Source organism: Danio rerio, chromosome 11, assembly GCF_049306965.1.
Source record: "Danio rerio strain Tuebingen ecotype United States chromosome 11, GRCz12tu, whole genome shotgun sequence".
In the NCBI taxonomy this organism is placed as follows: Eukaryota; Metazoa; Chordata; class Actinopteri; order Cypriniformes; family Danionidae; genus Danio; species Danio rerio.
This window is the reverse complement of record NC_133186.1, coordinates 494660-511165: the sequence shown is the minus strand read 5'-3', so window position 1 is coordinate 511165 and position 16506 is coordinate 494660. Positions and strand designations below refer to the sequence as shown.

At 37.7% G+C, this 16506-nt stretch overlaps 1 protein-coding gene across 1 annotated transcript; it reads left to right on the top strand.

Moving 5' to 3' along the window:
• Positions 1-60: 60 nt before the first annotated feature.
• Positions 61-15166, top strand: zgc:77375. The gene is given in 8 exon segments (NM_205631.1): positions 61-325; positions 7239-7442; positions 8119-8231; positions 9099-9192; positions 10280-10313; positions 11824-11998; positions 14427-14615; positions 14708-15166. Coding segments are annotated over 8 exon segments (1290 nt in total). The 5' UTR covers positions 61-244; the 3' UTR covers positions 15108-15166.
• Positions 15167-16506: the final 1340 nt, after the last annotated feature.

Genomic DNA, 16506 nt, shown 5'->3' with positions numbered 1-16506 from the left:
CACGCCGTAGGTTCTTTCGTCGCGTCGCGTGATTATTTCGCGTCGCTCGCAGTGCGGAATCGGCGGTTGTTTGTTGGAGTCGCAGATCTCAGTCCTCCGTTTGCCGGCGATATTGTTTGTTCCCTGACGCGAGTCTTTCGGTGGATTCGGACCTCCTCCTCTCTGTCGTCACATTGCACCGCTACAAAAGCCGTATGGAGAAACGGGAGCCGGTCGAAAGCGGATCGGGAAGCGTCGTGTCGAAATGAGGGCGATGAACGCGCTGCTGAGGCGGGCATCGAGCAGCGGCGGCTGGCGGTGTGTGCGGCGCGGGCTCTGCTCTGAGGTGACGCTCCATTCCTTCATATAACGCTGCAGATGCGGTTTTAGTCCTCCATGTACCGCAGAATGTGATGTTTGTCGATCAGTTGTGCGGAGATCGTTGCTTTCACGGGTTAAAAATCATTATTCGGTGCCCGTTTGCAGTGTTTCCGTTTCCTTCTGGTTTTCCTCATAGGTGATCTGGCGCTTTCATTTTCCTCCAGTTTCGCTTGAGTGAATGTGAATGTCTGCAGTTAGTCTCGCTGTTTATTGTGGGTTTTGTCTTTCTCTGGGGGTATTGATCAGTGTCACAGCTGGCCTGACATGTAAGATATTTTAGCGTTAGTCCTGTCAGTTCTTGTGTTGATGTTATTATAGTGTAACTACAATGTTGATCACGTTACTATCCATTGCGTTATTCCGAGCAACAGCAGTAATGTCACATATCAAACACACTAAACTAACATGTTTACACAGAGATATGATGATGATCTGTCAAAATTGTTTCCTAATTAACAATACATGACCGACCGGCGCTTTCATTTTCCGTTTGTTTCGCTTGAGTGAATGCGAATGTCTGCTGTTTACTGGGGGTTTTGTCTTTCTCTGGGGGTATTGATCAGTGTCACAGCTGCTGCTTCAAGCTTTGGATGTGTATATCCTGAACACAAATTTTGTCACAGCCCGATAAATGTAAATAGTAAAGTGTGATAAATGCCTGGCCAGCTGTGACCCTGATCAATACCTGCTCGATCCGTGAGTCTTTCTCTGGAGGTGTTGATCAGTGTCATGACTGTCCTGACATTGATCTTGTATGACATTTTAGCATTAGTCCTGTCATTTCTTGTGTGTTGATGTTATTACAGTGTAACTACAGTGCAGGTACTGCTGATTTTGTTATTGTGAGCAGCAGCAGTACTTATCAAACATGTTTACACATGATCTGTTATGATGTTGTTTTTTAAGAATACATTCATGATTCTGTTTTGACTAGAAGAGTTATTTTAATCGCCAGCTAAAACATGTTAATATCTGAACCCCTGCAAAGTTAGATTGTGTGAAACAAAATAAATATTAACTATAAAAAGTTAGTTTAAGCTAGTTACAAAGGATACGCACAATAAGGAAGGCTAAAACATGGATAAAATCCATAGAAGCACTTTTAAAAATGAATTAATAAAAAGACAGAATTTTTTTAAGTGAAACAGTATTTTTTTTAAACAGAAGGTTTTATTTTATGCCATGTAGTTAACTAATTTGTACATACACCAAAAATATTAATATTTAGGTCCTTTTTTAGGTGATTATTTTACTTTTATTGTGTCGCAATAAAAATATTGTGTTTTTGAACCATACTATAGTAAAGTACTTTACGTTTATAGTTGCCATGTTTATACAACAACCATAGTAATGTAAACAAATGACCCTGTACTGTAGTACTCTATATATTATACTATATTAACTAATGCTTACTGTATTAAAAACTAAATTATTCATTCATTCATTTTCTTGTGGGCTTAGTCCCTTTATTAATCCGGGGTTGCCACAGCGGAATGAACCGCCAACTTATCCAGCAAGTTTTTACACAGTGGATGCCCTTCCAGCCGCAACCCATCTCTGGGAAACATCCACACACACACTACGGACAATTTAGCCAACCCAATTCACCTTTTCTTTGGACTGTGGGGGAAAACAGAGCACCCGGAGGAAACCCACGCTCCACAAACTCCACACAGAAACACCAACTGAGCCGAGGTTCGAACCAGCGACCTTCTTGCTGTGAGGCGACAGCACTACCTACTGCGCCACTGCCTCGCCAAAACTAAATTATGCTATACTGTATTTATAACAGTTTATCTATACTACAGTATGCTGAAGCATTCATTAACAAAGGGTTGTAAGTAGTACACAGCAGTGGTTCTCAAACTTCTCAAACCCCCAAAATAACAATGCCAGTGACTTGTGACCCCCACATTTCTTGGAGGTGGTTATCAATATACAAACGTTGCGCAGACAACAATATGAGCACATTGACAACACAAATAAAGTGCAACAGTCTAAAAACCACATCATTTTTATCGCCATTTAGTTAATTTAATATTAACCTCACCTAAAGAAACTAGAGATTAGAGATAATTCTCAATATTCAGTTGTGGCCTGTAATTAAAACATATGCTGGAATAGTTGGCGGTCCATTCCGCTGTGGCAACCCCAGATTAATAAAGGAGCTAAGCCGAAAATTATTATTTAATTGCCATAAAGGTGCCAGAAAGTTTAGCCTGGTGCTATAAAATCAATCTCCTGCAGCTGACGCTATTGCTGTGTTGTTAATCTAACGTAAACACACCAATCCTATAAAGGAAAAGTTGAAAGGCTGATGGCTTTTCATTTGAATGCTATTGTTGTTTTTTAGGTAACTAATAACTGTTTTTAATCTTCTGTGGGTTACAGATAAATAGGGTAAATCTAATGGTTAAATGAAGTTTATTTGACTTTTTGACATCTCCATGGGACCCCCTGTCATTGTTCCCCGACCGTATAACATATATACAGTATAGACAGTATAATATTTGTCATGAGGGACATTTACTTCTGCTGCTACTGATGAGGGATACACTTTAGGAACTGGTTAAGTGGTGTAGACTGGTTTGTGGGTTGGTTAAAGTTAAGGATTGAGTATCGTGCCTGTGTATTTCAGCTGAAACTGAATATTGAATAGAGGGCTGGGTGTAGGGTGTAGGGTGTAGGGTGCGTTGCTTCTCTAACAATAAAGTAGCATTTAAAAAGCAGTGTTCAAGCACATTCTGTTCAGTCCAATAAATTGACGTTATCAGTGAAGAAACGGCAGAAGCAGAATCAGATTGAAGAGACCAGAGAAAAACAGTTTTATATTCATTAACTTGGACAGAACTCAAGAATGTGAGCTAACACAATGGTAACAATCTGATTCAATTATTGTGAAGGTTAAGGACAGGTGGGTTAGATTCACATGTCAGTTAAGCTTTTGTGTTAGAGATGTACCATACACTGTAAATAATATCTGTTAATGAACAGGTATTTTGTGATTCTGTTTATTTGTGGGTGTGAACTGCATTATGGGATGTTGATCTCTGCTCTGTTCTCTTCTAATGTTGAAAATTCAACTCTACAATTTAACAAAGTGACTTTTACTGACATTGTAGTTGTTTGAAATAATTATAAGAAATAATATAAAGGCAAATAAGTTTGTAAAATAACAGGGCAATAGGTAAACTATTAAAATGTTTATAAAAGTTACTTTTTAAGTTGTTCCAATACTCTCATAATCAATTCAAAAGCATACAAAAACAAGGAAAAATAAAGGCATGGAAATACAGAAAACTGCTAAATTACTGATATTTTTTTCACAGGGTAGTTAAGTTTAAATGTCACTTTAAGCTAAACACATCTTGAAAAATAACTAGTCAAATATTATGTGCTGTCATCATGGCAAAGAGAAATGATTAATTAGTCAATAGCACTGCTCGATTTTATTATTAATTTGCACATTTTCAAAAATTGAAAATGAATAAAAATCGTATAAAAAATTCAGTCAGAGGCCAAAAAAGGATTTAGGTTGCGCTTAAAATGCTATTTTACAAGGCATTACATTCTTGATTATACAACGTGCAGTTGTATGCTAAAGTTTGCCTGAATGAAATCTGTGAATATCAGAATGCTGTTAGCTTATGAAATCAATAAAATCCTGCTAGATTTGACATCATGCTGCTTTTTTCACTGCAGAAAACAGTTATTCCTGCTGATTTATAGACGTCTCCTGCTGGATTAGCATTTTTATTCAGTAAAATAATGTTTTAGTTTATGATTAGTTTCTTACAATTATTATTTAATGAATATAGTAAGTTCAAATGTATGGAAAGCGTCTTATAAAAGGTCTGAGAATGTATTTCTGCTTATTGAGCTTATTCTTCATGTACGAGTGGGCGCAGCTATTGGAATATTTCTGGCTCCAGACTTCCACCTTCATTCACTTCCATTGATTTCTAGATGCTGAAAACAGCTTGTACTGCTGCTTGATGTTGAAAACTGACCTTTTCATATTATATTGCTCTTCTTTTTATGTATAGTCATGAACAAAGATGTTTGAGGAGCAAGTAGTTTGTCCATTATATTATTCCTAGTCATTTCTCCCAACTGATCTGGAAGTTTTAAAATGAGCAAAAACGAGCGCACTTCTGCATCCCAGAATAAGGTCAATACCCTGCAGTCGGTTTATCAGCAAATTGCTGAATGACGACAGTGAAACTGAACCTCTTCCCTAATGTCTTCATCTCACTTCAGTAAAAAGAGAAACGTCTGATGAACCTAACAGAGGTTATTGTTGTTATTTCTGCTAATATATAATAATGTAGCTGTAGTGCTTTCAGAACGCTGGTGAACGTTTGCCATTAGTGGTTTTTATAGACAGAAACTCACAGTGCAGCTGATTTATTTATTTTATTTTATTGCTTTTAACTCTTTATAACAAAAACAACTAAACACACAAATGTACAGCATATATGTTCTCAAACATTCATGTGCAGGAGGCAACAGATTACAAAGAAAATTGAAACAAATTAAAAAAACAATATACTGTACATATACACGGGTATCCAGATAGACACAAATATTCACATACACAAACCAACTATACAGTAAAAGTATATTAAATAGAATAACAATAACTCAATAACATAAATAAAAACATAAAAGCAGACAGACAGACTGATTGATTGATTGGTAGGTAGGGCTTCCGGTTATATAACATGTCCACCATTTTTCACCTGCATATCTTCTATTATCTCATCAGTATCTCATATATTATTTTCTTTTTCTAAAAAAACACATGAAAGGGTTTTAAGCATGCAGCTGATTTATTTGAGCACAGCGGCTGTAATCCTCAAGTGTATACGCAAACAGAACAAACAAGGGACAAATGTCCAGTGTGGGTCAAGAGTGACGCAGCAGCATCTTCTGTTGTGCGTGAAATCTAATCTTTCCTGGCAAAGAAAATCTGGGAAAAAAGGTCATGCATTGTGTTCACGGCATCCTGTAGTCCAGCTGGATAATGTCAATGCTGTTTATTTCTGTACTGCATGACGGAAAACATCTTTTAGTAACATTCATTTCTTTATTTTGTGTTATTTATTTATCAGTTTATAATAACAACAAATCATCACATCAACAGATCCAGATTGTATTGAAAATGTCCATGATCTGTTAAACAACAGCACTGTGGAAATATCTAAACGGAAGGCTAAAAACTTTGTCTTTAACCTATAAATAAATGTGTTTTCATTCAATTAGCTTAATTATACTTATAATTTATTATACATTTATTCAAGGACTATATTTGACCCCAGGAATAATAATACAAAATGCATTTATGCATAAATAAACAGCTTATAAATGGTTAGTAAAGGGTGCAGAAATGGGTCAAAGGGTTTACAATAGGTCTGGTAAAAAATTCAGATCTCCAAGATATTCTAAGATTTGTTTTTAAACTGTGAGATATTCCATATATTTCATTTTCCAAACTGTTAAATATTCCATATGCAATGCCTCATTTAATATATGCATGCTTAAAGTGTTGAAGGATACTCTTTTTTTCCGGTTCAGTAAGATACATTTCTTGGATAAATAAGAAATAAGGCCTATCCTTCTAAACACAGGATTTAAATGATCATTTTAATCCACCCCAAAGATAATTATTAAAGGGCTCTTGTGATATTTTTTCACCAAGTGCCATGATGGAGAACTCATGCTCCAAAATTATGTTTAAAAATGTATTGATAATGTCATTATAACGATATTATTTATAACTAAATGTTATTTTGGAGAATATGTATTTGCAGATATCAAAAATGGCAATGACTTGCAACTCATTTTAAGTTAAATTTTTATTCAATTAATCTTTATTTCTATAGAAATACACTTGCTCCACAAGTCCCGAACCATGCAAGAAAGTGGCGACAGCGGCGAGGAACGTACTTCATTAATTTGCGAAAGTCAAGGGGAAAAAACTGGAGAAAAACCAAAAAACCTTGAGAGAAACCATTATTAAAATGACATAAGATGCCAGTATTTTTGGAGATTGATAGTTACAGTTTTAATCTAAATTTTGATTCATGATGCAGACTGTAACTTCTAAAATTAAATCAGACCTTTATGACAGAAGCAGAGCTTTCTTCACTGCTTTTTTTCTCCTGGCAAAAAAAAGACAAAAAATGCAGTCCTTCACAATCACATAAAAAACTGTTTTCCAGCTATAGGAGGTTATATTTTTATGAATTATTATATTATATCTTTAATATATATGTCACACAAACCACTTACAACACAAACACTTTTAACACAAACATTACAGTGTAAAAACAATATTCTTGCTGCTTTCAATTTTTGAGTTGAATCAAATTAACTTTTCCAGTCATCTCAGTTCACATCAGTAAACTGACTAAAATATTAAGCTAAACTTTGAATAACTTGTAAAATTTGTTGAAACCTTATTAACTAATTAAAGTAAGTTACAGCAACATATAAACATTTGCTGTCATGACTGACTATGTTTGTCAGTGCAGTAGTGATTTTGTATTCACATGTGGTTATTTGGGTTAAGCGTTCACAAGAAAATTGTTTTGTGTTTTGGTTAAATTACATTGATGTAATCTTTCACACCTAAATGTGTTACACTAATGCAGATGAATACTGCAAATACTTATTTACATGTAATAATAAATTAGAGAATCTGTTACAGTTAGAGCAGAAAACAGACTTACTTAAAGCAAACTTCAGAATTTACAGTAAGTAAAGGTAGCACTGATGTGTGCTTTATCTTCTCTGGCCATTGAATAATTACTCCTGTGTTGTAATAATAATAATAATAATAGTAATAACTCTTTGTGTTGTGATCTGTTGAACAGTCGGATCCGAGCTTCGGGTTGCTGTTTGACATCGATGGAGTGTTGGTTCGAGGAAAGACCCCCATCCCGGCCGCAAAGAGAGCTTTTCAGAAGCTGGTGGACACCAAGGGCCAGTTCTTGGTCCCAGTCGTCTTTGTCACAAATGCTGGAAACTGCTTACGACAGAAGAAGGCTGATCAGCTGTCACACATACTGGGTGTTCCTGTGAGTCTCTTTCAGCTTTTGCATTAAATGATGAGAGATCGAAAGCTTTGTGAAACTCATCAGCTTTTTGTGCCCTGGAAATGCACTGTACTTTTCCACATTCAGTGGGGAAAACATGACCTGGCTAGTCTGTTTAATTTTGATATATTTTTAAAAACTTTTTGTTTGTGCACATTTTTATCGATCTCTTTATTTATTTATTTATTTATTTATTTATTTATGGCTTCTTTTAATGCTTCAGTAAACAAAAAGTATGTATAATTAAGTGAAATTGTGAAATAAATACAGTTTAATTATTAATTTTAAAAAATATGCTATAATAGCATTTTTATAGTTATAAAAGTTATATAATTATAAATGTTATAGTTATAAAAGTTATAAATAGTATTTTATGGCCCTGGATACATTAGTTTTTATTTTTTTTATTCCATTTAAAGGCCTTAATTAATTTTTGTATGCTAATTTGTTAAATTAAGACAAATTGTAATTTTATATTTATATTATTTTGGATAATTTAATGATTTTAAGATAAGTTAAAATTATATATGATATTATATACACGGTATATTTAAGTGTTATACCAAACACACCAGAGCAGACCTGATCTTGACCAATTTTGTCACGTGCATCAACCAGTACGATTTTCATGGATGATAATCTGTTTGCTTGGTTTCAGATCTCTCAAGACCAGGTCATGATGTCTCACAGCCCTTTAAGGATGTTCAAGAAATATCATGACAAGTTTGTGCTGGTGTCTGGACAAGGTCCTGTGCTCGACATCGCCAAAAAGTATCCTTCAGTGTCTTCAGCTTCTGCCTTCTCAAGGCTTGTGTTTAACAGCAGACAGTGCTCCGGGCTAGTTTTAACACAAGATGGCGCTCTAGACTAGCTCTTAAAGTTCACATGAATCAGAAACCCCCTTTTATTTTTCTATTGAGATGCAGTTTTTAGAGAGATGGAATATTAAAAGCAAAAATAGTGGGCGTGGCTTGTTTTTTCTACTGTGAGCTGATTGGATGTAGTATAGTAGGCGTTTCATTCAGAAGCATGGGGGAGAGTTATTACAACCTAACTCCTGCTCACCATTACTGTACCATTACTGGTACAGCTGGAGGGGCGTGGTTATGTGTGTTAGCCCCGCCCAATACCTCAGACAGATCTAATCTGAAAATTGAACTGAAAACAAACAGGAAGTGCATTTGCAGATTTCAATGACAAGAGCAAACCATTGTTTTTTGTCCTAATGACATGCACAGATGAACTGTTTACCTCAAAACTAGCAATGTGAGCTAACAAAATCAACATGGTTGGTTTGATTTCATCAGTACTTGCACTATTATCAAATATACTTGCACTTGAGATTAATGTAAACAGCTCACTGTAAACACTCTTGTAATCTACGTAAAGTTTAAAAGATTGCTGCAGGATTTGGATGTGAATGCGCCCTCCTCTGAGGGATTATGACAGTATTGTTTGGCCTTTGCAGCACCTCCGTCAAGGCATTGGATCGGACAGTATTATGATGCGAGAGGATTCAGAGAGGAATAGGATTATCACAATCTCTCCCCCAATCTCTTGTTTGTGTTTGTGATCAACAGTGATAATCACTTTTAGATTAATCCACGAGACAGATGAATTCTTAACGCAGTAAATCAGCGTGGGCTTCACAAACGTGGTTAGCATCGATATGCTGCGTGAGTCTTTCCCTCTGCTGGACATGGTGGACCACAACAGGAGACCCAAACTACCGGTGCGTGACCCGTGTATTATTATTACTTTATTTATTATAATTTTTTTAATATTAGTCATTTTCACTTATTATTATCTTTATCATTATTAACTAAAAAGTCATTATGATTAGTCAAGGTAAGAAGTTAGTCATTATGTTTTTAATAACTCGACTACCAATGCATTTTCACACACTTAAGTTTGTTTTGAATCAGCGCTTCAAAAAAAAGCATCATTTCCTCATTTGTTCCTAACATGTTTACATTTCTTTCTTCTGTTGGATTAAAATTAAAGAATTATTTTTAAGTATTTTCCAAAAAACAGCCATTGACTTTGATATAAGAACATAAGAAACTCACAGTAGCCTGAGTGTGAGGAAATGATGACTTTCATTTTTAGGTGAACTATCTCTTTAATGTATCTTTCTTATGATACGCTTATAACTACACTGCTTTAGTTCATGGATTATGTGCAGTTTAGTCTTTATTTTGTAGAGAGCCTGCACTTTTAAACAGAGGACACCGTCAGGTCAGATTAGCACAGGTGGAACATAAATGTCATTAGAAGAGAGCAGCCATCGGCAATGATGAAGAGGTTATTCAGAAGACAAAAATAGCAGCAGATTCAGTTCTCCTGTCCCATTTTCATGCATGTGAAAATCTACTTTAAAGGCACACTGTGTGATTTTGTCCACTAGAGGGCGTCTGTTCACAATAAACAAAGGTGCAGTTTGATGACTCTCTTGCGGAGTGTGGAATCATGGGAGATGTGGTCTTCATCCTCCTCCTGCAGTCATCATGTTGATTAAGGCTGCACAGTATTGGAAAAAAAACTGATATTGCGATATTTTATTTTTCTGCGATATGAATAGCATCATTTGATGATTTTCTGGGGAGTCTAACAGTATTCAGATCCAAAAATGGAATAAACACAATAGAAAAAAATGCTTTTCTTACTTTGTTTGTCTCATTTCTTGTACAAATATCTAAAAATTCTTAGCTCAAGTGAAAAAAAAGACCTGTTGAATTGCTGGAATTGTCTCTGAGAAGTCTCAGATGAAATAGATTGTCAGATCTGAAAGAAACCAGACACTTTGCTTGTTGTTTCAGTCTTCTCCTGTGGCGAACCTGCCCAGAGTGGAAGGTAAGACACTTCAGCACACAACTGCATGTTACTGTGGGATTTACAGCTCCACTGTCATCCTCACATTCATCATCTCCTAATTGATTAGTGTTAAACGTGCTGTGTGCAACACTCTTCCAAATCATAGAAATATGTTTGCAGATAATTAAGAAACATGCCTAGTGAACATACAGCTGAAGTCAGAATTATTCGCCCCCCTTAGATTTTTCTTCTTTTTTAAATATTTCCCAAATGATGTTGAGCAGATTGAGGAAATGTTCACAGTGTGTCTGATAATATTTGTTCTCCTGGAGAAAGTCTTATTTGTTTTATTTCGGCTAGAATAAAAACTGTTTTTAATTTTTTAAACACCATTTTAAGGTCAGTATTATTAGCCCCTTTAAGCTATATTTTTCGATAGTCTCCAGAACAAACCATCGTTATACAATAACTTGTCTAATTACCCTAACCTGCCTAGTTACCCTAGTTAAGCCCTTAAATGTCACTTTAAGCTGAATACTAGTGTCTTGAAGAATATCTAGTCTAATATTATTTACTGTCATCATGGCAAAGAGAAAATAACTCGTTATTAGAAATGAGTTATTAAAACTATTATGATTAGAAATGTGTTAAAAAATCTTTTCGTTAAAGAGAAATTGGGGAAAATCATAAACAGGGGGGCGAATAATTCAACTGTACAGGTTTATCTGAAAAACAGTGCTGAATTCAGCTATTCTGCTTTGAATATGAATTTGGATGTTGATAATGCATCGATAAATTTTGAATTATTACGATTAATTAAATGTTGAGAATTGTTCATAGTTACTTCGTGTTAGTAAATACATCAACTAATCATCCTGACCCCACACATATTATCGGCAGTGTTTATGTAATGGATATGACTTAAGTTGGAGACTACATCAAGAAAGAATTCAAAGAATAAAGAATAGTGCAATTAAATAATTACAGTGTAAAAATATATCTGTAATTTTGCTGTTTTCTGTATATTGTGATTCATGTTTTTCTACTTTTTTCTGCTTTTAAATTGTATTATGGGATATTGATCTTTCCTTTAAAAGGTTTTGATTTTGAAAAGTTTGACTTTTAAAAAAGTTTTTAAAGTGTTTAAAACTTTTTAAAGTGACTTTTTTTAATAGTCTGCTCTGCTATATTGTCTGTGTTGGTATTTTGGTGTATATAACGCTGTGATAACCAACCTGGTAATAAACTGCATCACATTTTCTGTTATTTGACTTAATTCTCTCTATATTACTTCCTAAACAATATCTTATCTCAAAATGCTGCTAAAATATCAGTAAAAGTCACTTTGTTAAACTATAGAGTTAAACTTACACCATCAGAAGTGGCCAGAGCAGAGATCAACATCCCATAATGCAATTCACAACCGTAAATAAACAGAAAAGACCGTGTGATTCACAAAATACTTAACCTGTTTTTTTTATTACTGAAGGTTTTATTTTAAAAATAGAAACTTAGATTTGATTCTGGCTCTCTGTGTCGTGTGCTTTAGCTGTAGTTCTGTTCGGGGAGCCCATCCGGTGGGAAACAAACCTGCAGCTGATCGTGGATGTGCTTCTGACCAATGGGAATCTGAGCAGCGCTTATGAAACGGCTCACTCCACACATCTGCCTCTCCTGGCCTGCAACATGGACCTGATGTGGATGGCAGAGGCTCATTCCCCCAGGTGAACACCTACAAACGCTTACTGATCACTGGAGACCGGGGAGGTTCCTCACTATTTTACACTGTAAAAAACGATTTGAGGCAGCTCAGCGGTTAGCAAAAAGGTCGCCGGTTTGAGTCCCAGCTGGATCAGTTGACGTTACTGTGTAGAGTTTGCATGTTCTCCCCGTGTTTGCATGGGTTTCCTCCGGGTGCTCCGGTTTCCCACACAGTCCAAACACATGTGCTATAGAGGAATTGATGAACTAATTTCCCCATAGTGAATGGGTGTGTGAATGAGAGTGTATGGGTGTTTCCCAGTACTGGGTTGCGGCTGGAAAGGCATCTGCTGTGTAAAACATATGCTGGAATAGTTGGTGGTTCATTCCGCTGTGGAGACCCCTGATAAATCAGAGAGTAAGCCGAAGGAAAGTAAATTAATGAGTGATTAAAAAAGTGATTAGTTACTTTATTTTAAAACAGTGAGTAAACGCGTTGACTTTACTTTAAAAAGTCAGTTAACCCATCAACTTAACTTTTACAATTATGCACATAGATTGTTTACCTAATAATTATAAGGCAATGAGTTTTTTCACTTTTTTAAGTCAACTAATGACTTTTAACTGTGTACTCTCAATTTAAGTTTATTTGTATAGCGCTTTCCACAATAATCATTGTTATATGCACGTCATATCATTCTGCAGCCCAAGACCGGTTCCTCAATAAAGCTAAGCAGGGCTGAGCCTGGTCAGTTCCTGCATCGGAGACCACATGGGAACACCTAGGTTGCTGTTGAAAGTGGTTTTCGAGAGGCCGGCAGGGGGTGGAGCTGCACACTGGTGGTGGTGTGGAGAGACCCCCTTTATGATTGTGAAGCACTTTGAGTGTATGACTATACTCAATAAACACACACATTACATTACAAAGCATTTCAAAGGTCTGCATTACAATCAAATTTAGATAAGTTAAGGTTATTAGATAAAATGAGTTACTAATAACTGGGGCCAGACAGAATCTGCAGGTCATTTTTGCTATTTCTGCACAGAATTTAGTAAAAAAAAATCAGCAAATTTATGCAGAATGATTTTGGGAGTATCATAACTAAAAACTTAATATATGAAATAAACAAATCATACATTTTTAACTTTTATTTAATGTTTACAAAGAAAATCCAATTAGATCCACTTAAATGGTAAACAAAACAAGTGTCTCATAATAGATCAACTGAATTATTACATTACAGACAGAAATAACTACTTTACAAACTGTATTGTAAATAAATCATTCATTCATTTTCATTTCGGCTTAGTCCTTTTTAATCTGGGGTCGCCACTGCAGAATGAACCGCTAACTTATCCAGCACGTTTTGAAGGATGCTCTTCTAGCCACAACCCATGTCTGGGAAACATCCATACACACTCATTCACACTCGTACACTACGGACAATTTAGCCTACCCAGTTCACCTGTAGCGCATGTGTTTGGACTGTGGGGGAAACCGGAGCACCCGGAGGAAACCCACGCGAACGCAGGGAGAACATGCAAACTCCACACAGAAACACCAACTGACCCAGCCGAGACTCGAACCAGCGACCTTATTGCTTTAAGGCGGAAGCACTACCTACTGCGCCGCCTGCAAATAAATAATTTGAACATTTTTATATTAACAATATTACTGAAATTAATTATAAACTGAATAAATATAAATTTACACAAGTAAATAAATAGATTTAATGTAAATAAATGGACTTTATGGGCTGAAAATCTGCACGTTTCTGCATGAGCAGATTTCATGTGGGCCTACTAATAGCTCAAGCTAATTAACTAGAAACTAATAGCTTTAACAGTTAAAGTTATTTTACATAAACACAAGTTGCATCACACATCGCTTACTTGCAGTTAGTAATAAACCATTAATGTGTCAATTAGGACGACACTACATTCATATACCGTGCTGTTGAGTGTGTCGGTGCATAAGAGCATCGTGTATAGTGTGCCGTTTGGGGCGCAGTGATAGTTCACCTGCAGCTATCTAGCATATAGGTGATGTCTGTATTTGTGTATTAAGTGTGTGTGTTGTCCTGGAAGTCCTCGATGGTTGGCATCATCTCAGCACAGTTCTTGGGTCTCATTAATGGCGCTGCACAATCTGCATCCCCAGGAAATAGAGAGCAAATAATGACCCGAGATACTGTTCAACAAGATATATTGATGTCAATGTGAAGAGGAGGTGCTATAAATGAAGATAGAAGTCATAGAAACAGACATATGAAGTGTTTCTAACAGTGTCTGGTGTATTGGGACAGGAGGAGTGTGTCCTACAGGTGGTTTGTCGAGCCTGCTCACCTGCATGGCGCACACTCAAGTGTTTACTTTGGTTTTTAAAGCCTCATGAGCCTTTGTTGATGTGAGATGGACAGCCAGTGAATGACTGAAGCTTCCCGTCTGCAGGTTCGGTCACGGCACCTTCATGGTGTGTCTGGAGAGCATCTATAAGAAGATCACTGGGAAAGAGCTGAAGTACGAGGCGTTGATGGGGAAACCCAGTGAACTGACCTATCACTTCGCTGAGTTCCTGATCAGAGAACAGGCTGTGGAGAGAGGCTGGAGAGCACCAATCAGATCACTGTATGCCATCGGGTGAGACACACACACACACACACACTTGACTCATAAATGATCGTCTGCTTCTCTTATTTTCTAACACATTAACTCCTGCAATCTGCTGTCAGAGACAACTTGATGACTGATATTTACGGAGCAAACCTCTACAACCGCTACCTCGAGGACCGCGTGTCCCGGACGTCCACCAAAGCAGTGGCCAACATGGTGACGGGCACCGGAGCGCCCGCCAGTGTCCCGGAGGAGGTGGAGACGGGGAACGGCTGGGAGAGTGAGCTAGCGTCGCCCTCCGCCACGTCCTGCAAGTCCATCCTGGTGTGCACAGGAGTCTACAACCCGCACATGGAGCTGCCCAGAGACGCCAGCCAGTGCATCAAGGAGACGGTTTTCCACGGACACCGAGATTTCCGCTTCGACCCCGCGCTGGTGGAGCCTGAGAAAATCGTGCAGGACGTGGACGCCGCTGTTGAACTCATCTTCCAGATGGAGAAGTTCGGGACTGAGGTTTAGCTTCACTAACACAGTATTATAACATCAACAGTCCATAATAAAGGGGTAGTTCACGCAAACACTGACATTCGCTTACTATACACTAGCAATGCTCTGATTGATCAGTCGGAGATCGGCCGATAATCACACTTTACATTAGTCTATTAGTCAACGTATTTACTAACATCAACAGTCTATTAGGAATACATTGATTATAGTACTTATTCATCTGTGATAATGCTATTTCAGTTTAATTACGTCAGTTCATGTTCACTCAGTCAACAAGCACAAGTGTGGATCTTAATAATGCATTAGTTAATGCTGAACTACGATTAATTAATGCTGCACAAGTTATTCATACTTAATGTTAGTAAATACCGTGAACTAATGGACCGTCTGTCTAAAGCCTATGTCTCAAACTGGATTCCTGGAGGGCCGCAGCTCTGCACAGTGTTGCTCCGACCCTAATCAAACACAGCTGATCGACTAATCCAGGTGTTTAAGACTGCTAGACACTACTAGATCAGCTGTGTTTGATTAGGGTTTGGGCAAAACGGTGCAGAGCTGCGGCCCTCCAGGAATTGAGTTTGAGACCTCTGGACTAAAGTGTTTCCAGCTAGTTTTTTATTTCTGTTGAACGATACAAAGGTGATTTTCTACACTCAAATCCTCTGCTTTCTAGCTTTATGTTTTTAAATGTGCTTTATGCGCCGCAAAAAAATGCTTTCCTTGCTTAGATTTTTTGTCTTGTTTCTAGTCCAAATATCTAAACATTATTATATCAAGAAGCATTTTCAAGACAAGCAAAACCAACCCAAGCTCATTCTGGAAACGTAGCCCCGCGGACGTTTCTGGAGACCCCGATTTACAAGGCCGGAGGTACGTACGGACGCGTTAAATTTTTTTCGAGCGAACGCTGCGGGGCGGTGTGGCGCCGCTCCGATTCTCCTCTTCGCGCTCGCCGGCCGACAGCTCGCCTCCGAGTGGAGGGCTTTCCCAAAGCAACCAGTTTGTCCGCTTAGCTCACAGCGTTGCATCGGCGGAGCGGAGGCCCCGGAGGAGGAGCCGGCCGCGGGGATGACGACCGGGATCGAGTCCGGGGAACAGCGATTTCAGAAATCAGGTAAGATGAAAAACGGAATCCGAAAAATAAGGGCGAGAACGCGGCGGGATCCGAAAACGCGGTAGGAATCGAAGACGAGGGCTTTTGTTTTTTTTGTTTGTTTTTTTTTCTGGACGGCTTTTGCAAACCATCGCCCGGGTTTAGGGAAGGAGGAGGAGGAATAGGAGGGCGGCTTTTCGCGCGAGAACGACGCGCGCTCCCAAGAGGCGCCCGAGATGCGAAAAAGCGCGCACAGCTGCCTCTCGCGGATCCGCGAAAACAAAAAATGCTCGAATACGTACCTCCCGGCTACGTTTC